Raw genomic sequence first — 25,710 nt, forward strand, 5'->3', positions numbered from 1 at the left:
GCTCCCTTCTGATATATACCCTGTGCCTCATGCATAATATGAGCTCAGTAGCTATGCATCAACTAATGAATGGGAGTGAGGGGGTGGGCAAGTGCCCTGGCTGCCAGGGTGTGGATTCCCCCTGTGAGGAGGCAATGGCCTGCAAGGGTTAATCAGGAGCCCGCCTGTGGTCTGAGGTAAGCAGGGAGCGTATTTGTTCAGGTAAATAAGGAAGGATTACTTATAATGGGAATCAGGCCCAGCCAACTCTCCATCCCACGGCTGCCTGACTTCCTCCCGGCGCATTCCTGCGCTCCACCTGCGTCCACACTGCCCCGGAGACCCTGACCCAGCCCCCGTGGGTCCCCTTCCGGGAAGCCCCTCTGGCTGCGGCTTGCTACGGTGCCAGCAGGTGGTCCTGGCTTGGGGGCTGGGGGACCCCTACAGAGCAAACAACCCTGAGACCTCAAAGGGCCACCCTTTGGGGGTGGCCAGGCCCCCGGCGGCCAAGCCGAGTGTCCCTTCTGCTCCCCGCTGCGCTGGCCCCTGGTCCCACCTGCTCGCCAGATGCCTGGTTGAGACCCAGCAGTGGCCCGAGCTCCCCCCGCCGCCTCCTGGCCCCCGAGGTGGCCACAGCTGAGGACTCCGTGGGCAGCAGGCGGCTACCAGGTGAGTGCTGGGGGGGGCGCGGGGGCCCAGCACGGGGCTTGCCTGCCAGCTGTGGGGAGGGGCGGCTGGGGGGCCTCGGCGGTGCACGGGGTGCCCTGTGCGAGCTCAGAACTGTCTCCCAGGCACCAGGGACCCTGCGAACGGGGTCCTTCACACGTGGGAGCCCCTGACTCCCCGCGTGCTGCCCAGTCTGCCTCCCTGGGTGGACCCCAGCACCTGGGAGAGTCCCTTGGCCTGGAGAAGCCCAGGTCCCCCTTGTCGGCCATGAGCCCACCTGGGTTCGGCACCGAGCCCGCCTGCCGGCCTCCAGCGGAGGTGTGTCGGTGCCGAGGTCGGCCCTGAGACCCTGGCCGTTCTGCTCGGCTAACGAGACACAGCAACCTTTCCGCAGCTGCCAGCCGGGGCTGCGGCCAGGGGCAGGGTACCCCTGGGGCCGGGCCCAGTGGGCAGGGGCTTGCTGGAGTCGGGAGGCGCAGGGACAGGGTCCAGGTTGGAGCAGCAGGGACAGGCCCCGAGCCCAGGGACCGATCGGGGCAGCGGTGGGCGCAGGAACCGGGTGGTGGCGGAGATGTGGGGGAGACCAGCTGGGTGCACAGGTGCCCGGAGGAGCAGAGGGCCCGTGGCACCGGCCTGGGTACCCTGGGAGAGAGACAGGGGCCCTGGAGGTGCTCATTTCCAGGCTGTGCCAGGTGCCTTCTGTGGGGAGAGAGGAAAGTAGATGGTGGAGATGACAGGGTGAAACGCTGAAGGGTCTGGGGGGCTGGGGACTCCCCTGAGGCCAGACAAGGCGCGTGCATGTGTGTGCACGCATGTGTGTGTGCCTGTGTGCATGCGTGTGTGCTGCCTGTGCATGTTAGGGAGTGGGAAGGCCCACCAAGCTCACCGCGGGTTCACTCGCCTCGCCCGGCCAGCTGGGCCCACCCAGCGGTCCACACCCAGGCCATAAGCCTCAAGTGCCTGTCCCCTTTGTAGAGGTCATGGCCTTTCTTTTCCTCTTTGGCAGGGGCTGGGGCTTGGCCTCATTTCCTGCCCCCACCTCCCCGATAAACAACTTCACAGCACCCCCAATAAAGCAGTATCTCCCCAGCACCAGCTGCTCCGCTGAGTAACAAAGCAAACAGGCACCGCGCTGCCCCGCTCCGGGATGGCAGGCAGGGACGGGCAGGAGATGCCCCAGCAGACGGGCAGACCCAGGCCGTGGCCAAGCCCAGCGGGGGACAGCCCTGCCTGCACCCTGACCGCCGGGGTGGGGAGGCCAGAGCCAGGGGCTCCCGACTGGAATCACACCACCCCAAACGCACAGAAATCTGGGGAGAGGGTACATCCTCGGGGCTCTCAGTGGGGGAGGTTGGCGTGCAAAGGAGGTTGTGTCTCACAGGATAGGGGACCGCTCTCCCCTGTGAGAGATGGCCAGGGAGTGGACAAGTGATTCCTTCGCTCCAGGCAGGTGTGCTTATGGTGTTAACATACCTCAGCCGATAACAAGGCTGCTTGACTTTCCCAAGGACCCGCTGAAGCAGACAGAGCTGCTCTGTCCATCAGCCTCAGAGAACCCAGTAGGTGCTCAGAAACTGTGACCCAGGCAGCCAGGAGGAGAACCTAGCAGAACCCACTTTTTTTTTTACCACTGAGGTCACTGCCGGTACAAAGAGAACAGCTCTGAAACAATCAGAACACAGCTTTGGGCTCAACGACATTGTACACAGCTTGAGTGTAACCTGGGAGGGCAGTTCAGGCCAGCCTGGGGCCAAAGGTCCTCTGGGTGGAGGGCAGGAAGGAAGGGGTTAGGGCCCACGTGCGTGACTCTGGACAAGGCCACTTTTCCTCCTTGCACTTGCTGGTGTAATGAGAAAGTTAGACAGGGGGCCCTGTCCGGTAAAGGAGGCTTCCTGGAGGAGACACCCTGGAGCCGGGTTTTGAAGGCTGTGTAGGAGTTGGTGGAGGCAGGCTGGCTGGCTGGCTGGCTCTGCTAGTTTCACGAGACTTGTGTGCCTCCTTCCCAGCCTGGTTTCGCAGGCTGCGGTCAGAGGAGGTGAGGGCCTCTGGATCTGGCTCCTCCTAGAGGTCAGGGAGGGGTGGTGAAGACAGCAGCTGCCCCAGACGGGGCTAGAGAGCGAGATGACCTCAGGGCAAGGCCCAGGCCTCACTGGCTCCCGTCCTCAGCTTTCTGCCCCACCTCCACCCTCTGGCCTCATGTCACAACGTGCTTCTTCCTTCGTTCACCCCGTTCTGCACCCCGTCGCCATTCCCCTTCCTCTTCTCCAGCTTCACCCCCTCACTTGCTCCCAGGTGCTGCTGCTCCCTTCCTGTCTGCTCCTCCTGTCACATCATTCCCACCCACCCTCTCCCTCCATCTTCACAAACCCCTTTCAGACATGCTCTCGCTGGCCCATTTAACACACGGGACAGACCTGTGGTGGTGCAGTGGGTAAAGTGTTGACCTGGAACACTGAGGTCACCGGTTCAAAAAAACCCTGGGTTTGCCTGGTCAAGGCGCATATGGGAGTTGATGCTTCCTGCTCCTCCCCCTTTCTCTCTCTTTCTCTCTCTCCTCTCTCTAAAATGAATAAAACTAACATCTTTAAAAAAAAAAAAAAAAAGGAAAACCTTGCCTGACCTGTGGTGGCGCAGTGGATAAAGCGTCGACCTGGAAATGCTGAGGTCGCCAGTTCAAAACCCTGGGCTTGTCTGGTCAAGGCACATATGGGAGTTGATTCTTCCAGCTCCTCCCCCCTGTCTCTCTCTCTCTCTCTCTCTGTCTCTCTCTCCCCCTCTCTCTCCTCTCTAAAATGAATAAATAAAATAAAATGCTCTGGAAATTTTAACACACGGGACAACTGAGTCTCAGAGGAAGCCAAGTCACTTGACCTCGTCTCAGAGCTAGGGAGTCAGGGCTCAAACCTGCTCTGGGACCCTACCTCCCCCCCCACACACACACCCCATCCCATTTCATGCCTCACCCTGTGCCCCCAGCCAAGCAAGTGGCCTGTCAGGTGGAACCACTCTTCCCAAAGCAAACTTTGCACAAGCCGAGTTGCCCTGGGCTCTTCCTGACATTTAATGTCTGGCTTCTTCCCCTGCCTTCTTTGCATGTTCCCAGCCCAGGGGGGGCCCCTGCCAGGCTCCCCTCTCCCCTCCGAGCAGCAGAGTGAGTGGGCCCTCCAGACGCGGGCGGAGGGTGAGCGTCCTTCTCCCTCCGACCCCTCCGCCTAGCTGAACCCTAATGTGGCTCCCTGCTGCTGGCCAAAACGACCGGCGCCCACCCAGGACCATAGAAAAGGGACCCACCAGCAGAATGGAGGAGCCCCCCCTTCTCCCTCCAGCTCTGAGATTGAGGAGATAGGTCAGGAGTAGCTGCCCAGGGTCCCAATAACCCCTCAATAACCCACCCCACTCACCCCAGTTTAAACCTTTTTTTTGAAAGCAATTTCTGTTCTTAGTCTCTCTAACTTTTACCATTTTCTGAGTGTCGGATTGCTTTCATTTTGTCCTAAAATCCCCTTTCCAAGCCCCGAGGTGTGTGCCCCCCTGGCCGTCGGGGGGGGGAGGGGGCTCAGGGCGAATGTCCCCCTCCGCACTGTCAGGACTGTATGGAGCCTCTCCTTTCCCCGGGTGGCACCGACCTAGGGGAGGTCACGGGGACAGTGGGGACAGAGAGGAGGGGAGTCCACGTGCACACACTCCTCCTGGGAAACTGAGACCACTCACATCACTGTTCCGCCTTCAGTCACGCCAACCCCCAGACACACGTTGTCTTTACGAGTCCCTGTTTTATCGCCCGGGGCCACGGGGATCTGTGAAGGTGCCACAGGCAGCAGCCAGGTGAAACCCAGGTGTCCTCACACGTCAGGGGCAGGGGGGTGGGGACCCAGGAAACCTCAAGGCCCGGCCGGGTACCAAGCATTGGGGGTACAGCAGAGGGGCAGGGGGGCGGAGGACAGAAACGGGGCTGTGCTTATGGCTGTGGAGACGGCTGGACCCTGCACGTGGGACCTGCCGATGGCCGGGCGTGGCGGCGGTCCAGGTAGAGCCACCCACTTGGCCGGTGCCGAAACACGAACTATATTCACACACAGTAGGTGCCCAGCCAGATCTGAATGAAGAGGTGATTTGCGGCTTCTGAAAACAGAAAGTCTGGCAGGATTTATACTGGACGTGGTGGAAGTTGGGGCTTCAGCCAACGGGTCAGCCTCACTCCTTCCCTCCCCAGCCCGGGCTTGTCTGGGCCGGGGGTCCGGGCTGGGCCGTCCAGGGATGCCGGGGAGGAGGCACTGCCCGGCGGGGTGCCGGGCCTGGAGGACACTCTGTGAGGTGAAGGTGGTAGCTCTGCTTTGAGTTCCGATTCCTACTCAGACCCCGGGGCCACCTGTCCACAGCGGTCACAGCCCCGTGGCTGTTCGGTGGGAATAACACTGGGGAGAGCGGGGAGAGCCGGATGAAGGGCCCTCACCTTGACCCGTAGGGGCCAGGGGTGATGTCACTGCGGCAGCAGAGGAGTAGGAGATGGAGCTGGCCCCCTTGCGCATGCAGGCTCCAGACCACCCCCCGGGAACCGGGGGAGCAGCAGCGGAGGCCAGCTTTCCTCGAGAGTCCCCTGACCCTTTGGTTCCCAGTCCTCCTGCTGCCTAGCCTTGCCTCCCTGTGTTCCCTGCCCACCTTCTGGTCCCTATCACACACCCCAGCTCCTGGGCCCCCTAACTAGCTCCTCTCGCCGAATCCTGAGAGCCGGGCTCCCGAGTAAACGAGGTCCGCGGCCAGAACGAGTCTGGAATCTGAGGCAGTGCGGATAGAGGCAAGGTCCACAGGAGACCCACGGCCCCTAGTCTCCAGCCGAGCCCAGGACAAGCAGGTCCTCCTGGAAACCCACCTCCCTTCTCTCGCCCTCAGAGACCCCCGTGGCAGCCGGTGCTCAAGGACAGCCACAGCAGGGTGCTTGAGAGAGGGCCAGAGCTGCCTGGAGGTGCCCATCCTGGGACCCCTTCCTGGATAAGGGTGTGGTCCGTCCCCTGGAGAGAGGCCAGCACGCTGGGTGGTGGAGGAGGAGGCCGGGTGCTTTTCTGGAGTCCAGTGAGTTTGAAGACTCGTTTCAAAGAGCAAAGGAGAGCTGGGGTCCCACGGCAGGGCCAGGGCTGTCCACGGAGAGGCGAGGGAGCCAGGGAAGAGCAGCAGGGGGGGGGCAGGGAATGTCTGAAGGAGTGGGGAGTTTGGGGCGCAGAGGCAGGGATGGTTCAGGCAGGGAGGATTTAGAGAAGCCAGACACACTTTTCAGGCCTGTTATCAGCGCTGGCCGGGGCTCCCTGTGGCCTGGGCATTCTCGGCTACTCTCCAAGGTGCTGACCACGTGGCCCTTGCCCACTGGGCATGGCTCCTGGCCAGGTCCTAGTCATACCCCTCAGCCCCCTGACTCTGACCCACTAAAGAAGGCCCTTTGAACGGAGAGAGGGAGGGGCTGATGGCCAGGGCAGTGGACCGCAGCGGGGCAGCCTGACCAGGTGGCTCCAGATAAAGAGAGACGGACTCAGGGCTAAGTGGTGGCTGGGTCACCCCCTGCCCCACCCCCTGTCCCTCTGTGCTCTCCTCACTGGGGTCTGCAGCCAGGGTCCTGAGCTCCGGGCAGACTGGGGCTGGGTCTCAGGATGGAGATGTGGACTCGGCACGTTCACAGACCCTGAGCTGAGCAGCATGTGGGAGACAGGCCCCAGCCCCATCAGCCGAGGGCCTCGGTAAAGACCTCCCTGGTAAACGCCACTTCCCCGAGGCTGTGGTTCCAGGAAGATGTCAGAGGATCTTTTTCGGATGCCAGGTGGGGGTGGGCGTGGGAGCCCTGGAGGTGAGGGAGTTGCAGGGGCACATTCCTGGCCCTGAGGGTGGGAGCAGGCCCAGGCGATGGCAGGGGCAGCTGCTGCAAATCTGTGGTCCCTCTACCTTCTCTTCTGATCCGTCTTCCTAGGGGAGCAGGAGGTGCTGAGAGCAGGAAGGGGCCCAGGGTGACTAAGCCCTCTGGCTACCGCCCCGTGATCTGGCCCTGTCTCTGGGCTTTGACCTCCACCCGCTGTTACCAAAGTTTCTTTGTCTGGAGTCAGAGCCAAAGCCTCTGGAGATGGAGGAGCCAGGATACCCTGAGCCTCAATATAGACATGTGGCTTAACCCAGAAAAGATCAGCTCGAGGTTGGGGAGCGGGAGCCATTGCTCAGGAGACAGGCAGCCCCCCCCCCCCTAGGCCCCGCCGGCAGAGGCTGTCGGGAGGGTTGGGTCTACCGTCCCGGGGGGCCCGGACCTGGCAAATACCGGGCTTGTCCGGTCTGTGGAGCAGTGGCCTGAGGCTCAGCAGGCCTCTCATCTGGTCCTAGCTCTGCTGTGTGACAATGGACAAGGCCCTGCCAGTCTCTGAGCTTCATTTTTCTCAGTACACTTGTGTCCTCGTGGGTGACTGTCACCTGTGAATGTAATTAAGGCTGACTTGCATGGCAGAGATGAGGGGAGAGGTGGGGGGTCAGACAAGGGGCTGCTGGGAGGGCTTCTTTGAGGAGGAGGCCCTGGGCTGAACTGTGATGAGAAGAAGGGACATCTTAGGCAGGGGACAACAACACAAGAGAGAAGAGCCATGTCTGGCCCACAGCACCGGGGACAGGGAGAAATGTCGTTCTCATTAGAGCCTGGATATATCCAGCGATCCCTGGTTCTAATCCGGCCGGACCCTGCCCCTAACCAGCGAATGAATCCCTTTCCCAACTCAGGCTTCGTTGTTCCCTTCCGTAACACAGTCACATGCTCTGTGGTCTCTTCCAGCTCTGAGTATCTGGGCTGCGTGGCAGGTTGGCTCAGAGGTGGCACCAGCCATTCGGATCAGGCAGGACAGGCAATAGGGAGCCACGGGAGGTTCTTGAGCACAAGAGTACCTGCTGAGAGAGTGATGGAGAGATCTGAGATTGTCAGTGGGGTGGAAAGAGAACTCAGGGGGTGGGAGTGGACTTGGGAGGACCAGGTGGTCCAATCAGGAGGTGGGCAGGACCCTGGAAAGATAAAACTGACCAGAGCAGAGACCTCATAAGAGAGTGTGGTACCATGAGCAGAGTCCACGCATGGCCAGCTGGGACCTCGGGCAAGCTGCGTAACCTCTCTGGGCCCCGCTGTCTGCATCTATCAAGTGAGACTCTTGCGTCCACATTACCCAGGCCGTGGGCAGTCAGGGGGGAGCATGTGCATACACTGGGGGCATAGGATGGGCTCCCCGGAGTGCTCTCTTCCCCCCGAGTCTGGTCCCGGAGCCTGGAGGAAAGGCGGGTATGCAGGAGGGGCACACCAGCTGCGGGTTCCCTGACCGGGAAGCCCAGGTGCCCCTGGGCTGCTGGGGTCAAGATCAGACCATGCCCCCAACACCCCTCACCTGTGAGTAATCAGATCTTTCTTCCCGCTGCAAGGTTCATCATGAACACACCTGAGCTTTGTGTGTCTCTTACTTTCAAAGTTTCTTTTTTTCTTTTTTTTGTATTTTTCTGAAGCTGGAAACGGGGAGAGACAATCAGACAGACTCCCGCATGCGCCCGACCGGGATCCACCCGGCACACCCACCAGGGGCGAAGCTCTGCCCACCAGAGGGTGATGCACTGCCCCTCCGGGGCGTCGCTCTGCCGCGACCAGAGCCACTCTAGCGCCTGGGGCAGAGGCCAAGGAGCCATCCCCAGTGCCCGGGCCATCTTTGCTCCAATGGAGCCTCAGCTGCGGGAGGGGAAGAGAGAGACAGAGAGGAAGGAGAGGGGGAGGGGTGGAGAAGCAGATGGGCGCTTCTCCTATGTGCCCTGGCTGGGAATCGAACCCCGGTCCCCCGCACGCCAGGCCCACGCTCTACCGCTGACTTTCAAAGTTTCTTAATAGTGAGTGTATTTCTCCAGGAAGGTGCTGGCTGAAAGCTGGTGGGTGCTTGGCCATTTAGGAGCAAGGTGATGGGGTGCCAGGCAGAGAGAGGGTGGGGTGCAAAGGCACCCTGGGCCAGGAGTCAGCATCCTGGATCTAAGTCACTTAGCAGCACCTTCCCGTCTCCATCCACAAAACGGGACGGGATGGAGCCTGAGGCCCAGGCCGCCTCTGTCCCAGGGAGGGAAGGATGCAAAGGCCAGGCAGCTCATTTGACAAACGTGTCAGGAATGTGTCATCTCGTCCCCGCCCAGCAAACACGGCCACCTGCCCTGCCCCATTCATCCCCACTGACCCCTCGTGCCACGGGGCCGACACAGCAGCTGCCTTCCACCCTGCCTGCGGCCCGGGCCGAGCAAACAGGAGGGCCACGCGGGAGGCGAGTGTTCCTGCTTCTCCCGTCTCGCTGGCGTGGGGCCCAGGGTGTTGGCAGAAACTGTCCTAACGTGGCAGGCATGGGGGTTCTGGGGACGTGGATGGGGCGGGAGGCGGGCAAGGGGTGAGGAGGGTGGGGGTGGGGTGCCGAGAGGGGCTCTCCGGGGGTGTGGTCACCCAGGGGTAGGGCATGCGCACAGGCCCGGGTGGGGACCCAGGGACAGAGCGGGCTGTTGGTGCTGCCCGGGTAAATAGTGTGGGCCCATAGCACACACGTGTGTTTGCACAGAAGGACTTGACATGATTCCAGGCCTGCCCTCTGTCCCCCGCCACCCCGGGCCCCCCTTCCCCCTGCCCACCCCACCCCACCCCACCCCACCCTGACCTTTCCTTCCTCCTCACTTAAAGGAGCCCTTGAAAGGAGAGTCGAAGTCAAAGGGAACACCCTGCTCTCTTGCTGGCATTCTCCCTGCCACCATAAATCGCAGGGCTGCCAAGTGACGGGGAGAAGGCTGGGCACGGGGGGGGGGGGGTAATGTGTGGGGAGAAGCTGTTGTCCCCTGGGCTCCGTTCCCCAAGCTATCCTCTCCAGAGAAAGAAGGCCGTCATTTCCTGGGCTGAATGAAGACGTGGAATGGGCTATGGCGCTAGGGAAGCCAGAGTTGTTTTCCAAATTGGGTTCTTTTCCTGTCCCACCAACAGCGGCACACGCCACTGCTCACGGGCAGAGTGGGAGGGGACTGGAGACGGGCCAGGGAGCCCCTCAGTGTCCCAGAGGGGCCCCGTGAATTCCCCATCAGGGTGTCTACCTACCACTCCTTTGACTAGAGCCTCCCCCTCCCCCTGGCCAGGTGCCATTAAAGCAGCTAGTCTCCAGCGTGAACGTGCGTCAGGATTACGCAGGGGCCTGTTGGGGGCGCTGTGGGGCCTCCCCCGCCCCTGTCCCGGCCCGCGCTTCTGATTCAGCGCTCTGAGGTGGGCCTGAGAACTTGCCCTCCCGCCCCGCTCCCAGCTGTGCTGATGCGGCTGGTCCAGAACGCTGGAACCTCAGCTTTCCAGTGTGACTGCCCCTGAGAAAGGACCCACGCGCTTGCCCTTAGCGGGTTCCCACGCTCCTGTCCTCCCTTCTGAATGGTTCCCCGTTTTACCGGGAGCACCTGTTGGTTGGCAACCTCCACCCTCTCTGCTCTGATTTATTCTCGTGTCTCAGGCCCACACATCGCGGAAGATCCCGGAAACCCCGGTGTTCGGTGCACTCTCCTCATTCCTGTGCCCTGGTCACCCGAACCACACACTTCCTTTTTTTTTTTTTTTTTAGTTGATTTTGAGAGAGAGGAAGAAAGGGAAAGAGAGAGAGAGAGACAGGAACATCAATCTGTTCCTGGATGTGCCCTGACCAGGGATAGAACTGGCAACCTTTGTGCTTCAGGATGGTGCTCGAAAGATCCAAGCCATCTGGCCAGGGCGAAACTGCATACTTCCATGGGGCTCAGAGAAACGGGTCTGGGCACAGCAGAGTCTGGCGGACAAATGGGGTGGGAGGTCTCTCGTTGTTACCCCCGGTGTGGGGGGGGACCCGGGGCCAAGCATACCTGCGTGTTGTTGCTCAGTGAACACCTTATTAGCCTTCTGCTGGGAATTTATTCCCACACATTCCCAAATGGCCTTGTGGGAGGGGGAGGGGGAGAGGGAGGGGGCCACCTGCCCACTGATGAGAGGCTCAACTCTCCACCACACCCCTCACTCACTCCTCTCTTCCTTTACCTGACTGATACAAAGAGGATGGTAACCCTCTTTCTTCCCTACTTCCTTCAAGGGTAGAATAAAAGAAAACAAGCTTCGCTACAGCAGGAAAGATTTAGGTTAGCTCTCCAGAGGAACTTCCTCCACAGGACAGTGGGACTGGGATCTGGGTGTGGGCTGGCTGAGGAACAGAGGATGGGACATTAAAGGCTTCTTGTCTAGGCCTCAGTTTTCTCATCTGTCAAATGGGACTAATAGGCTTTCCATGGTGAGGACTGAGGGAGGTCAGGAAGCCCAGGGGTTGTTTTAAACACACTCCAGGTGTGAAGTTCGGCTGCTGCCCGGCAGCCTGGCTTCCTTGGAAGGAAGGGAGGGAGGGAGCTGCTCCTTTACGATCCTGCTCCAAAGGCCACCTCACTGTCTCTCCCAGCCAGAAGGCCTGTCTGCCCAGCCCTGTCCTAACTGCCCAGTGACCCGGAAGCCCCAACTCTCTCCCAGGCCCAGCCACTGCCCGTCAGGCCCCTCATCCTTGTAACCAGCTTAGCAGCCCCCGTGGAGCTGGGGGGGGGGCAGCCAGACCTGACTCCTTCTTCTCTTATTTCTGTAGACGCAGCCTCTGGCCCCAGCAGCAGCAGCGGCAGTGGCAGCGGCGGCATGGGCAGTGCCAGTCCCAGCAGCCTGAACAGCCTGCCCCCCAACACTGTGCTGCGGACAAGCCCAGAGAAGGTGACCGCTGCGGTGGCTGGGCCTGAGAGACGAGACTGGAGCCCCAGCCCACCCGCCACTCCCGAGCAGGGCCTGTCTGCCTTCTACCTCTCCTACTTGGACATGCTGTACCCCGAGGACAGCAGCTGGGCCGCCAAGGGCCCCGGGGCCAGCACTCGGGACGGGCCGCTCGAGCCCGAGCAGTGCCCGGTCATCGACAGCCAGGCCCCCGGGGGCAGTCTGGACTTGGCGCCGGGCGGGCTGACCCTGGAGGAGCACTCGCTGGAGCAGGTGCAGTCCATGGTGGTGGGCGAGGTGCTCAAGGACATCGAAACGGCCTGCAAGTTGCTGAACATCACGGCAGGTGAGCCCACCGCGCGCACCCCTCCGCGGCCACTAGGTTAGGGCGGCCGGCTGAGGCTGCTGGGGGGCGGGGACGCGACCCTGCCCGCTGCACTCTGGCCACCCCTGCCCAGCCTCCGGGCAGCCCCAGGGATACTGGTGCTTCTACACACATTGTCCAGCCCATTACACAACCGCTGCCGAGGCTGGGAATGTGCCGCCCTCGGTGCGCCCCCGCTGCCCCAGCCCCGCGTGCCCACTGGGTAGGTACTGGGTGACGTGAGTTCGAGTTCTCCGCCATCTAGCCCACTGCCTCCTCCGGGACTCACCCCCACTCTCCTCCACCAGCCTGCCTCCCTGCTCTTCCCACAATACACACCCCAGGCCCTTTGCACCTGCTGGTCCCTCAGCCTTGAACACTCTTCTCCCAAATGCCTTCTTGGCTCACTCCTCACCTCCTCCGTGTCCTGAGCCACTGGCCCCAGCCTAGCAAGGCCTCCCCGACCCTCTGTTGAAATTGCTGCTCTCATCCTTACCGCGATTCCTCCCCTCCGCTTCCGTTCTCTCCTGGAGCAAAGGGTCTGATAGGCTGCATCTTTTATTTATTTGTCTTGTTTATGATCTGTCTCCATCCTGCCCCCTCCCCAGTGAGATGTAGGTACCCAGGGGAGGTGATGTTCCTTTGTTTTATTCACTACGACATCCCCAGTTCCTAGGACGGCGCCTTGTACGTAATAAATGCTCAATAAACAATAATGTAATATGTCAGGCCCTGAACACAAAACCTTCCTCATTCATGAAGCTGCTGTGACAGTGAGGGAAACAGATCCTAAACAAGGAGATAAATGTGTCACTGGTCCAGTGGGGATGAGGGCTCGGATGAGGAAGGGAGGCCAGGCGGCCAGGCGCCCAGTGTGTCCGCCGGGGCCTGCAGGGGGCGGCTGTGGAGCCCACTCTGCGGGTCGAGGGGCGCCCGGGTCTCCAGCCCTGTCTCTCCATCGTCCCGGCAGCTCTGGGTGGGCCTGACCCATCTCCTTGGTCACTGGGCGCTGGCATGTGAGCATCCCACTCTGTGCCACTTTCTCACAAGGGTCTCCAGGCACCCCACAGGCCCAGCCCCTCCTCCTGTCAGTCCACTGGGCCATGACTTCCTTAAGGGTAGCTGCCCCCTTAAGGTAGCTGCCGCCAAGGCCCTTTCTCTCCTGTTGTCCAGTGCCCAGGCCAACCCTCCCCACCCTGGGGGGGGTGTCTCCCGGGCTGCCTTCCCTCCCATACGGGGCCAGGCGGGGAAGGGCCTGCCCTCTGAACAATGGGAACAGAAACAAATTGCTCTGACCCGAGAGAGGAAAATGGGTTTATTAAGTGGAGGGCACCCCAGCCTGCAGGTCACCCGGCTTAGATCGCAGTGTTCAGTTGGAACCCCATGGTGACTGTGCCTACCGGCCTGGCCGCCACCTGTGTGCTCTTCCAGGCTCACCCCAGAGCAGCTCTCCGGGGGGACATCCAGGACCTTGCCAGTGACTCCTCTCCTGCCTCTGAGGCCTGTCGCTGCCCCCAACCACCCTGTGACCTGCCATTCACTCATTCATGCATTTATTCATTCATTCATTCATTCATTCGATGAATGTGCACTGAGCAGCTACTATGCACCCAGCCCTTTGTTAGGTGTCCGACAAGGAGATGGAACCTTGTGCCTCAGTCTTCTCATCTGTAAAACACGGAGAGGGGCGGGGTTTCAGTTTATAAGGTTAATTCCTGATTGGCCTTTTCTCCAGTTCCTTGAGGGATTTTGAGAAGGCAACAGGCAGCTGGGAGAGAAGCTCAGAGGTTTCTGGTTTAATGTCATTGTCCCCTCCAGGGCCCTAGCTCCCCAAAAGGTCCTTGGGAGGGGCTGGAGAAAACTCAGGGTCTGGATGAAGTGGGAGGTAGAGGCCCCAGGCTACCCTGCCCTCTCACCCTGCTCTTTTCTTGGGTACCGCTCAACAGGGCCCCTTGCAAGGGTCTGGCCTGGCCTGTCCCCACCCCAGGAGTTCATGACCCCAGGCCATGAGTCGCCAGTTCCCACGGGCAGGCCCCATCTGAGCGCGGTGGGCCACACCCCGGGCAGGGCCCTCCAGCAGCCCCGGAGCTAAGGGAGGGTCTCTTGCCCAGACCCCGTGGACTGGAGTCCTGGCAACGTGCAGAAGTGGCTCCTGTGGACGGAGCACCAGTACCGGCTGCCTCCCGTGGGCAAGGCCTTCCAGGAGCTGGGCGGCAAGGAGCTCTGTGCCATGTCGGAGGACCAGTTCCGCCAGCGCTCGCCCCTGGGCGGGGACGTGCTGCACGCCCACCTGGACATCTGGAAATCAGGTGGGACCCCGTGTGGGAGGGAGCCGTCCCCTCCTGACCCGAAGCCGGGGACACCAAGGGGTGGTCTTCAGCCCCGGTGCCTGCCGGGAGGCCACTCTCCCCTGGGTTCCGCTCCGAGTCCGGCCCCAAGCGTAGCGGCCTCCCAGGAGCCTGGCTGGTCACCAGCCTTTGCCCTCCCGGCCCTGGTCAGGCCCACGGAACTCGGGACAGAGCACATGGGCAGTTAGAAGGTAGGCGTTAGACTGTGAGGACATGAGACGTCACAGCTGATGAGACCGTGGGAACTGGGAAGTCCTTTTCTGCCCTTTTTTTTTTTCAATTTCATTCGTTTTCTGTTGTTTTTCATTAAAGATATAATAGAGGAATAAATGTGTACAGCTTTTAAAAAGACCATAGTGAAAATACTAGACCAGAAGAAGTAATTCTCCCTCCCACTCCTGACCTCAGCTTTGCAACGCCCCCTCCCTGAAGCCACCACCCCCGTTCCGGTTCTCGGGTGCCTGGCCAGGGCAAGTCTAGCTCATACAAGCGAGCAGACACGCGTGGTGTCCACCCCTTGTTGACGTGAACAGCGTCCGAGTACGCAGTGTTCTGTACTGACAGCGAGCCTGGACCTCGTTCCCCATCACCGCCCATACGGCTTGCGTATTCTCTTTAAAGCTGCATGCCAGCCCCTCTCCATCTCCCTGGGTGCCCACCGTGCACCCTGCACAGAGCCATGTGCTTTGGAGGCAGTGCTTGCTCAGTGGGTCAAGGCCCCCGACTGACCTGAGGGGCCCAGATGAACACGGGGACAGGACTCACTTTTAGGACCCAGTGAGGGACCAGTGCCCTGCCCCACCCAGGCTCCTTGCCGGTGACTTCCAAGGGCAGCGGTCAGTACGATGCTGAGTGCCGCCAGGTGGTGGTGACGGTGGGTAGAAACTGGCTGTTTTCACCCGCCCCTCCCCCCCACTCACACACTGGGCGCAGGTGAGGTGACAGGGAGGGGGCTGGGCAGGGACCAGCGGCGTGCACGACCTGGAGGGCTCCGCGGGAGGGCAGGGGGTGTTTTCTCTGCCGGACCCTGAGCCAGGCGCTCTGCAGAGACCGCCTCACGCAGGACCCTGGCGGGGTCTGCCGGGGGGGTGTCCTGACCCCACTTCCCAGGTGAGCGAGGCTTTGCTTGCCTCTGGCACTCCTGTCTGAACAAGGGGCTGCATTCAGGCCTCTGAAGGCCCCTCCCAGCTCTGAAATCCCAAACTTTTTTCTGGGAAGCAGCTGCAGATTGGCAGGGGAGAGGGAGCCACTGGGAAGCCCGGGGCCACAGCGGGGGGCCTCTGTGACCCCACAGTCTCACCCACATGCCCTCGTCCCCTGCCTGGGGATCTCTCCTGGGTCCCCAACCTCCTCTCCTTGTCCTGCAGCGGCCTGGATGAAAGAGAGGACTTCCCCGGGGGCCATCCACTTCTGCGGTGAGCAGGCCCCCCGGCAGGGAGGGGGATGGGCGCGGGGGTCTGCGGTGGAGGGGTGGCCGCAGGTCCCCCTGCTCCCTGCTCACCGCCCCTGTCCCCGGCCGCCCAGCCTCGACCGGCAGCGAGGAGAGCTGGGCCGACGGCGAGGTGGACTCATCCTGCTCGGGACAGCCCATCCACCTGTGGCAGTTCCTCAAGGAGCTGCTGCTCAAGCCGCACAGCTATGGTCGCTTCATCCGGTGGCTCAACAAGGACAAGGGTGAGTGGGCGCTGCCTGGGTTCTGGGGGCCGGCCCGCCGGGCGGGCATGAGCGGGCGCCCAGGGCAGAGCGGCTCTCCTGCTGTCCCCCTACAGGGCCCGAGGCCCAGGGCAGGGCTGGGGCTGGGCAGCGGGGTGGCACTGGCCCCCACCTGTGCCTTGGGGGTCGGATTTGCCGTGGTCACCGGACCGGCCCAGGGCCCGCGTGCAATTTGTGCCCATATCTATCTGTCTCCTGGCCCGGCTCAGTCTTGTTCAGAACCCCCAGCGTGGCACAGCGCTGGGGACGTAGGCGGTGCTTGAAATCCTGCTGAGAATGGGACACAGTCGTCCTGAAAGCTTCACAGGGAGCCCAGTGGTGCCCAGTGAGACAGACAGTGTGAGCCCCATATGTAGTATTAGGTTGGCAAGCAGCCACATTAAGAAAAGAAAAGTTAAAACAGGTGAAGTCAGTTTTAATAATACTTGAACTCAATATCATAAGTTATTATCATTTCCACATATAACCAATACAGAATTTGTCAATGAGTTCTTTTACTAAATCTTCGAGATGTGATGTGTATTTTATCCTCTCCGCATACTTCTGTTTGGACTGGCTGCATTTCAAGTGCTCAGGTGTCACCTGTGGCTAGTGGCTATCTCATTGGATGACGCAGGGCTCCATGAGTGTGTGTGTGTGTGTGTGTGTGTGTGAGAGAGAGAGAGAGAGAGAGAGAGAGAGAGAGAGAGTTGGCAAATGCTCTGAGCCAAGAACCTGGGCTCAGGACACCATCTGGTCATTAGTAGCTTTGGTGCCTGGACCTCAGTCTCAGATTTATTCACCCGACAGACCTTCCCCAAGCCCCTTGAGCACCTCCTCCGGTCCTACACTTGCTCAGCAAACGTTTACAAAGAATTAGTTAGTGTCCTGCAGGTCAGGGAGGGTTCAGCTGCACCTCGTCCTCGGGAAACTACAGACTCATAGGGGAACGAGCAGTGAAGTGAGCTGGTGTGCAGAGCATGTCAGGGCTGTGACAGGACCATGGGAGCCGCTGTGCCCAGGTCCAGGAGGACTTCATGGAGGAGGTGACTCTGGGGTTGAGTGTGGAGGATGAGAAGGGACTAGAAGGGGTGGAAGAGAAGTTTCTGAATAAGGTGTGATGACTCCATATGTGTATATTTTTAAATTATACTTTATTATTTATTTATTTATTCATTTTAGAGAGAGGAGAGAGGGAGAGAGAGAGAGAGAAGGTGGGGGGGGGGGAGCTGGAAGCATCAACTCCCATATGTGCCTTGACCAGGCAAGCCCAGGGTTTCAAACTGGTGATCACTGCGTTACCAGATTGATGCTTTATCCACCGTGCCACCACAGGCCAGGCCATATGTGTATATTTAAGACTGAGAGTGAGGTGGCTACTCCGCTGGCCCTGTGGTCCCCTGTGCTCTGGGGAGACGGTCTCATGGTAGAGTTTTAGGGAAGGGAGATCAGGGAGGGTTGGGTGGTCTGGGAAGGCTGCCTGGAGGGGGTGTGCTGACCTGGGCCTTGCCAGGAGGGTTTAAGAACGAGAACTGGGTGTATTAACAACGTAACAGTTCTTCCCCAGGGGTACTTCCTTCAGACTCCACTCCAGGCACTTTCAGGAACCACTCAGCCTCCTCCTACCGACAGGAAAAAGGGGCCTCAGACAGCTTCTAAAGGTAGAAATGGCAGGGCCAGGAATCAAAGTCAGGTTGGCCCAGCTCCAAACCCGCTGTTTCCCCACCACCTCCTCTGAATTAACTCTGCCAGCGGGGGGCCGTGTGGGCTGAAGTGTCTGAGAACTGAGAACGGCACGGAGGTCTTCCGGGCTTGGGAATGGCAAGGGAGGGGGTGGGGTGCAGGGAAGACCCGGCCAGATGAGCTGTGGATTCGGTCAGCTCCCCGCCAGGCTGCTGTGTGCAACGAGCAAGCCCCGCAGCAGGGGCGGCGGCTGGCAAGGGCCGGGCCCCGAGGCCCCCAAGTAACACCCTGAGGTCCCCAGCTCACCCTGCACCCAGGATGCCCGTGGCTCCATCGTGTCGTTTACCACGTATCGGGCGCCGTGGCAGGCTCCTTGCACAGGGCTCTTGAAGCCCCACCACAACCTTGGGAGTGGGTATCACAGCCCCAGGGGCCTGGCCCCGCCTCTGCAAACCCTGGCCGGCTGGGGCTTTCTGAGCAACTGACCTGCTGGTGTCGCTCTTTCTCCCTCCCGCCATTCCCCACTCTCCGGGCTGGCTGGCCCTCCTGCTTCCCCCCCCCCCCCCAGGCATCTTCAAAATCGAGGACTCCGCCCAGGTGGCCCGGCTCTGGGGTATCCGTAAGAACCGCCCCGCCATGAACTACGACAAGCTGAGCCGCTCCATCCGCCAGTATTACAAGAAGGGCATCATCCGGAAGCCGGACATCTCCCAGCGCCTCGTCTACCAGTTTGTGCACCCCATCTGAGGGCTGCGGGGCCGGGCCCAGGCCTGAAGCTCGTCCCCCGCCCACCCCCCGCCAGACCTCCCTCCCGCCTGCCCCTGCCCTGTCCCGGCCAGACCCTGAGCCGGGGGAGACGGAGTCTGCGGGCTTTCTGGCTCGGAGTCTAAGGTCAGCGAGTGTCAGGGAGCTCTGTGGGGCCCGGGGGAGCCTGGGTCAGGGTGCCTCGTCCGCAGGCCCGACTGCTCCTGTGCCTGGCCCACTGCAGGATGAGGGGAAGCCCGCAGGGCTGTCCTCGGGGGTCACAGCTCCCCAGGGAAGGCTCTCCCTCCACCCTGGCCTCTGATCCCAGCGTTTCCAGAACAGACCCGACTGGACGACAATGACTTGTCCAAGGCCGCACTGCAGTCCAGTGCTCTCTGCCGCCCCATTCTGCACCATGCCTGGTGTGATGCTAGGCAGTGGGTGTCTGCATCCCTGACTTGGGGAGCCCGGGGGTGCCCCAGGAACGGGTAATAAAGACAAGAGAAGACTGACATGACCCCCGTGTCTGTGCACTGAGTGAGTTGGTGTAGCCCAGGGCCATCCATGTGCAGAGTGGTTCTGGTCACAGGGGCCTGGGTGGTCAAGGGGAGGCTTCCTGGGGAAGGTGGCACTGAGTGAGCCTCAAAGGAAAGGGACGATTGATTGGCAGAAGCTGTGGGAGCCCGGCAGTGAGTCCTCAAGGCCAAGGGGCTGGAATAGCCCTGGCCTCCCCCAACGCTGGGTGTGGCCGGCAGGAGCGAGGGGCTGGGGCTGATGAAGGTCTATACTTGGGACTAAAGAGAAGGCAGGGTCCTCGGCCATCCTCTGGCCCGACTACAGATCAGGGCTTTCTGCCTGAGGCAGGCCAGGGTCTGGAGCTCCTGCAGGGGGTCCCAGAGCCCTCATTGCTGCTTGGCCAGCCACAGAGGCTCTGGGCTGGGGCGGCAGGGAGTGGGTGCTTCAGTCCGCCTGCCTCATGGGACAGGACGCTGGCCCTGTGGCGAGCAGGGCGGAAGAGAGGTTGACTAGTTAGAGGATCTTCTGTCCTGAAGAGCGAGGCCACAGACCCAGTAGTGCCCTCTGGGAAGCTGTGAGCCCTGGGAGTGCGGTGTGAGGAGTGGGAGGGTGTGATGGGGAGAGGGTGCGGCCAGTGTGTGCGTGAGCGTGAGTGCGAGTGCACGTGTGCGTGTGAGACTCAGCTCCATGCTTCCCCCCAGGGGTTCACCGAGCTCGGGGGTCCTGAGGGCTGGCTATGTGCCTCCACTGCTCTTTTTGTCACTGAACTCCCCCACAAGATTAGAGGCTACCCCCCATTTTTCAGACGATGAGAGTGAGGCCCAGAGCAGTTGACTTGCGCACAGACAGCCACTCAGCGGCAGAACCAAGCACCGAAGCCACCAGGGCAGGGCTCTCTCTGCTTCGTGACTGGTCAGCACCCTTTGCCTCTATAATAACCCTTCGCTCCTGAGGACCGGCTTCCAGGAAACCGGGCGGGGAGCTGGCAAGGCTGCCCAGACCATGAAGGGTTAAAGGCTGCCCTGTACCCCAGCCTTCTGCCCTCAGCAATTTTATTGTCTTCGGAAGAAAGTTTACTCCTGGCGGTGAGCAAACAGCTCCCTGGCATCTGTCAGCTGGGATTAGACCCGGGGGGGGGGGGGAGGCAGGGGCCCTGCCCCAAGCCTGTGCCTCCCTGGGCCCTGCTGTCTGCTTACCCCCTGGGAGGGAGCACACTGGGACCCCGGCCAGAACCCAGTTTGGCTCTGTTGCACTGGGTTTGTCTCCTGCCTGCCCGTCCTGTCCCCAACTTTGTCCCTGGAGCCACCTGCTTTCACAGCCTCAGCTGGGCCTGGGACTGGAGAGGCCTCGGCCCTCAGAGTTGGGAGGGAGAAAGGGGGAGGATTAGTGGCTAGGAGTGGGGGGCTGGAGCTCCGGAAAGGGGAGCTATGGGGAGTGGGTGGGGCAGCTCCCTGCCCCGAGGACCTGCCACGAGGCACACACGTCCCCTCTGCGGGCACACCGCCACCCAGTGACGCCCTGCCTGCTGGCAGCAAGCTTCGGATTTCTCTTCCTCTTCCACACACCTGCTCGTCAGAACATCACTGAGCCTAAGCACTCCCTGACCCCCTTCATGGACCCCGCATCCAGGGGACCCCGCGGCTGCACGGACCAGCCTGTGCAAATGAGACAAGGCAACATTTTGTCTTTATTTGAAGTCCTCTGGCTAAAACCAGGCTCTTGTCCCTGGAGGTGAATTTGGGAGAGGAAGGCTGTGTGGTGGTGAACAGATTCAACGCCCACCTGAGCTTTTCTCCCTGCCCTGAGCACGTCTTGAGGCTTGGGGAAGGCGGTGGGGGAGCGGCTGTAGTGTGTTTGCTTTGAAGAGTGGGGTTTGTGTAGCGTCCTGACCAGCTGCTGGGACCAGAAGAGCCTCAGGGAGACAGCTAATCAGACCGGGAGAATGGGGCCCCGGGGCAAAGGACAGCACAGCCTGAACTGGACCTGGGACCCCGGCCCTGCTCGCCAGCTGGGGGTGTGGAGGTGGGAGCAGGGGCTGAGCCCTGGGCAGGCCTGGGCCTGGCAGAACCCAACTGAGAGCTCAGAACCCGAGTCACGCCCACTCCCTGGAGGGGTCCTCCCGGAGGTCACGCAGAAACGCGGTCAGGGCTCAGGCAGGGCACATGGGAGTGGGCGTGGCATGATGTCACGCCATAGAGAGCCTGGTGCTGCAGACCACCAGTAACCACTGGTCTAATCACTTTTACCATTTTGCTTTAAAAGTGGACACCTGTTCAGGGATCAAAGTCACCCTTGAACCTGAATGCCCCAGCTCTCCTGGTCACTGCTCATTGCTGGGACCCTAGTAGCCACTAAGGAGCCTGAGCGCACCCAGTGTTAACCCTCCCTGCACAGACAGGACCCGGAGCCCTGCACGGTGAAGGGACCAGCCTACTGGTGGTGGTCAGTTTCCCATCCGACAGCCCAACCCACAGGTAACTCTCAGAGGCCTCGAAAGACACGTATGTGACTCAAGATGACAACGCCCAGCCAGGTTGACACAGTTCTGGATTTTATCCACAGTCATACAATCACAACTTATATATATATATATATTTGTATTTATATACCTTTAAATTACACAATCATGTACAAAACAGGTGCATTGCTGAGACCAACAGCACTTCTCGGAGTTTCACAAGTGTCGGACTAATGGAGTCAGGAAGCCGAGGGCGGCAGGGCAACCGGGCTCCTTGGCGGAACCAGGGCTGCAGAACGGTTAACTTGGGACTAAACACATTACCCGCCGAGCCCCGTGGGGCGGGCCCACGTGCAGCATCGAGGGTGCGGGCAGGGGGCTACAGGCGGCGATGGGCACAGTGAGGGGCGTGGCCCCCACGCTCGGTGCTGAGTGGCCCGACACCAGCACTGACTGACAGGTGGGTCTGGGCCCCAGGAGCTCAGGGGGGGGGTCTTCCAGGCGAGACCCTCCCACTCCCGCCTGAGGAGCCCGGGGGTTGATTGCTCAGAAGGAATGGGGTTTTGAGTCCTTGCCCCGGAGCGGGCAGCTAGAGTGCTGGGGGGCACAACAGGGCCACCGCCCCTCCCCAGCTGCTGGCACGGAGAGGGGGAGCCCAGGCCCCAAGGTGCGGGTGAGGCAGCTTCCTGACTTCCAGCGGCAGGTGGAAAGGGCGGAGGTCCCCAACCCCGAATCCTGCTTGGAGGAGAGGCAGAAGGGACTTTTGTTTTGGAGTTGGGAGGGCTGAAGGTTTCCAAAATCTTGCTTCCAGGCTCTGAGGGGCCCAGGGCACATCTCAGGCTGCAGCGGAGGCCCAGAGAGCAGTGACAAGAAACGGGGTGCTGCAGGGGTGGGGAGTCTGCCTGTCCCTAGGGGTGCCACTGTCCGCCCCCCGCCCCCAGCTTCCCTGTCTCTGAGGAAGGCCTGCCCCAGCTCAGGCCCCTGCCTGAGCCTGCCAGGACCCCCTATGCCCACACGGACAGGGTTAGGGCTTGGAGGCTGGGACCTGGGACCTAACAGTGGGCCGTGGGGAGAAGAGCAAGAGGCTGAGGGGTGACAGAAGGGAGGGAGTCTCACACTGTCTTCACCCAGCAGCCCCGGGGCCAGTTACGGTGGGAGAAGGTAGGGCGCCCGCAGTCCTGAGGCCCGGAAGGGGCGTCGCTGACAGCCAGGCTCACCTGCTGCTGCAGGAAGTCTCACAGCCACCTCACCGTCGTGGTTCTGGGAGACTCCTCTTCCGGCCAGCCTCCCCGCCCGCTCCCCGCGCCTCTTGGGGTTCTTGCCCTGCGTCGGTCTGCTTCCCAAACACCCCACCCCCACTCCCACTCCCACGGGCGAGGCTGGTCCCTGGTAGTAATGCTCAGAAATCCAGCACCACTTCCTCTCACCAGCCATAGGAAACACTCTGGCTCTGAGCAGACAGACCCTGTGTCTCCTCTCAACCCAAAGTCCTTTAACTGAGACCCGGCTGGGAGAGATGGGGGGGCTGCCAGCAGGGTGAGTGTACTCCAGGACTAGGGCTGTGGTTGTGGGTTAGAAGACAAGGGAGAAAGACGCGGTGACTGCCCTGCTCCTGAGGGCCAGGGGTCCCCCCCTCCTGCCAACCGATGCCTCTCCTATTGGCTGCAGGCTTTCCCTGCTGCTGGTCCCAGGCTGGAAGCTCCCATGGTCCCCATGGGGTCTCCCCAGGCAGGCCAGAGAAGACAGAGGAGTGGGAGGCCCCAAGGCTTGGCCTCCTGAAGGTGGGCTGAACCCAGTGATTCTCTGGTTTTAGATGGATGTGGAGGGAGAAAGGGTGGGTGGGCAAGATGCCCCCCTCCCCAGGAAATGGGAGGAGGCTGCTACTGTTGCTGGTTTTGCCCTGGGCTTTGGGGCCCCTCTTTCATGTCTGAGGAGTTGGCGGGGTGAGGGGGGGGGAGGGAGGGTGTGTGTGTGGGAAAGGGGGTGTCTCTGCCACACCAAAGGGTGTGGCTCTGAGAAAGAGCCCAGGCCTGTGTGTGGATAGCTGGAAAGCAGGACCCTAGCAAGGTCCTGGTCCCTCAGCTGAGCCTGGCATTGGGAGGGCCAAGGGCCTGCTCCCCCTTCCCTCATCCTTCTACACCACGGTGACTCTGTCACCAACCCGCCTCACGCGTCTAGGGACACCTGAAAGGTCCTGTGGAAGAGGGTGACTCTTCCTCCCCCAGTGCCACCAGTCCTGAGGGGTGGAGCTTGGAGGAAGGCACTCCCCAGGGCCATGGAAGACTCAACTCTGGGAGGCCCCTTGTCAGTCCGGGGCTGGAGGGGAGGCCCCTGAGCAGAGCAGGGTGGGGCAGAAGGAGCAGGTCGGCAAACCTGGCCCTGGGGAGGGGGCAGGGCAGGTACTGGCAGCCAGGGTGGAGAGGAGGGGGTGGGATGAGGGCCGGAAGGAGGGAGCGGATGAGGGCAGGTAGGAGGAGGAGGGATGAGGGCCGAGAGGCAGGAAAGAAGGGTCCAGGAGACACCTCTCGGAGCGCGGGAGCCTCTGGTGGGATCTGAAGAGCGGATGTTGTGATGATGTCTGTTGGGCTAAGTCCTAAGACTCTTGCCTACCCAGGGGCCATCACCCCAAGACCCACCAGCCTGGCCTCCAGGCGGCCTGCCAATGCTCCATGTCTTCTGTAATTTTTTTGTTTTGTTCTGTTTTGACTTTTAAAAAAATAAAAGCTTGATCGGAAAATATGTCTGGAACTCTATGGCAAGGGGAGGTGACGAGAGTGGGCAGGGAGGGGAGGAGGCCAGCGAGGAGTGAGGGAGGTGGAGTGTGGGGGAGGGGAGCAGGGCAGCTAGATGGCCTCCACGTAGTTGGCGGGATAGAGGCCAAACTGCCCGCTGTCCAGCCGCCCGCGGCACCAACCCTGCTCGTCCTCCTCGCCCAGCTTGGTGAGCTCGTCTCCTGGGAAGGCGACACAGAGAACAGGGGAGCTTCATGACAGGGGCTCGGAGACGGCCGTCCCTGCACCCCCACGCTGCTAGGAAGCTCTCCAAATGCCATTCCCCTGGCCCGACCCTTAGGCCCTCTTCCATTTTTGCCCCAATGCCTGCCTCCGGGGACTGGCCCCAGCCACACCCCGATACCCAAGTGCCGCCCCAGCGACCCACTTAATCTGGATCTCAGTCCCCCTTCTCCCCCCCCAGCCCCGCCTCCAGCTTCATTTCCCAGGTCGAGTGTCCCCGTTCGGGCATCCCCAGCCCTCAGGCCCACCCCCAACTCTATTCTCAGGTCCTGACTGCGCCCCTGGCCGGTGTCACTCTCAGGCTCCGCCCTTGCCCTCTAGCTCATGTCTTGGCCCCGGGACACAGGTCACACTACTCCAGGTATTGGCCACGCCCCCGCACCAGGCCCCTCCCACAGACGCAGCCCTCGCCAATCCCAGCATTTTCTTCCCTCAGGCCCCGCCCCTCCGTCAGCCCCGCCCACCGTACCAGCCTTGAAGCTGAGCTCGTCTTGCTCCTGGCCGTCGTAGTCATAGAGTGCCCGCACACGCACTCCCTTGGCGTCGTCCTCGAAGGGGTTGGCGCCCCCGTTGGCTTCATTGCCCCCAAATGGGTTCCCGCTTTCGTCGTCTGACCACTCAGTGGCATAAGGCTGGCCCCTGTCATAGCTGCTAACGCTGAGAAGCAGAGAGGACCCAGCATGACTTGCCTCTCATTTCTTCCCTGGGGCTGCCCCTCTGCCCTCCCAGGGACCTGGTCCCATATTTCACCAAGGCTGGAGCAGGGGCGGGCCTTGTAAAAGGGGTGCTGAGCCACTGAGCCTCACTGACAGCTCTTAAAAAAGAGGGGAGACAAGACTCTTAGCATTAGTACTTAGGCTTAGAGTGAGGGGGTACTGAAGGGGACCCCAGAGAACATCTGACCCCCTCATCTGAGAGGGGCAATACAAAGTTAAGAGTGATGATTCTGGAGCCAAACTCTTGGGCATCATATGTTGGCCCTGAGGCTAACTGGCTGTGTGACCTGCAATCACTTAACCTCTCTGGGTATCAGTTTCTCCATCTGTAAAATGGGAATACTTAGGCACTTCTCATACTGTTGAAGTCTTCAATGAGTTAATATATAGGAAATGCTTAAAGCAGTGCCTAGCACACCGTAGGTGCTCTCAAAGGGTCACTATCACTGTCTTTAAAAGGAGCATGAGGTTGCTGTGATTTAGACCATGTGTTGTCTCATGAGGTAACACTCAGGAGACCCCTGTGGCCCCCAGGAAGCTCCATAGGAGGTACTCGCCTGCCACGGTCCCCAGCCTGGGATGTGGACTCCGCCACCCCAGCGGCATTGGTCAGTGCTACACCCTCTGCCTTCTTGGGTTGTTTCTCCTTCTTGGCGGTGGTGTGAGGGAGGTCTGGGTTCCACTCCTGCTGGGCACCAGGGGACCAAACAGTCAGGCGGGGGGCTGGCTCCCTGAGGCCCCCCCTTTTCCAGCCTTTTCAGAATCCCCTTT

At 61.0% G+C, this 25,710-nt stretch overlaps 2 protein-coding genes across 7 annotated transcripts in view; one reads left to right on the forward strand and one right to left on the reverse strand.

Moving 5' to 3' along the window:
- The first annotated feature begins 47 nt into the window (after window positions 1–47).
- On the forward strand, window positions 48–18,752 carry SPDEF (SAM pointed domain containing ETS transcription factor). 2 transcript variants are annotated; one of them, XM_066361443.1, is made up of 6 exons: window positions 278–648; window positions 11,289–11,750; window positions 13,880–14,077; window positions 15,484–15,531; window positions 15,641–15,790; window positions 18,060–18,752. In XM_066361443.1, exons 2-6 carry the CDS (start codon window positions 11,336–11,338, stop codon window positions 18,236–18,238), a joined length of 990 nt encoding a protein of 329 aa, XP_066217540.1. In that variant the 5' UTR covers window positions 278–648; window positions 11,289–11,335; the 3' UTR covers window positions 18,239–18,752. The 2 variants fall into 2 exon arrangements, with proteins under 2 accessions (XP_066217539.1, XP_066217540.1); XM_066361442.1 differs by lacking the exon at window positions 278–648 and adding an exon at window positions 48–176 and having other exon boundaries at window positions 15,484–15,790.
- Window positions 18,753–21,285: 2,533 nt separating this feature from the next.
- The window catches only part of PACSIN1 (protein kinase C and casein kinase substrate in neurons 1), a 70,030-nt gene continuing 65,605 nt past the window's right edge, over window positions 21,286–25,710 (reverse strand). For all 5 annotated transcript variants that reach the window (XM_066359600.1, XM_066359596.1, XM_066359597.1 and 2 more), the window contains 3 exons: window positions 25,497–25,624; window positions 24,693–24,880; window positions 21,286–24,162 (listed from right to left, as the gene is read on the reverse strand). In XM_066359600.1, coding sequence (XP_066215697.1) covers window positions 24,053–24,162; window positions 24,693–24,880; window positions 25,497–25,624 — 426 coding nt within the window. In that variant the 3' untranslated portion in view covers window positions 21,286–24,052. The remainder of the gene's footprint in view (window positions 24,163–24,692; window positions 24,881–25,496; window positions 25,625–25,710) is intronic.

The sequence above is a fragment of the Saccopteryx leptura genome, chromosome 1 (assembly GCF_036850995.1).
Source record: "Saccopteryx leptura isolate mSacLep1 chromosome 1, mSacLep1_pri_phased_curated, whole genome shotgun sequence".
Classification (NCBI taxonomy): Eukaryota; Metazoa; Chordata; class Mammalia; order Chiroptera; family Emballonuridae; genus Saccopteryx; species Saccopteryx leptura.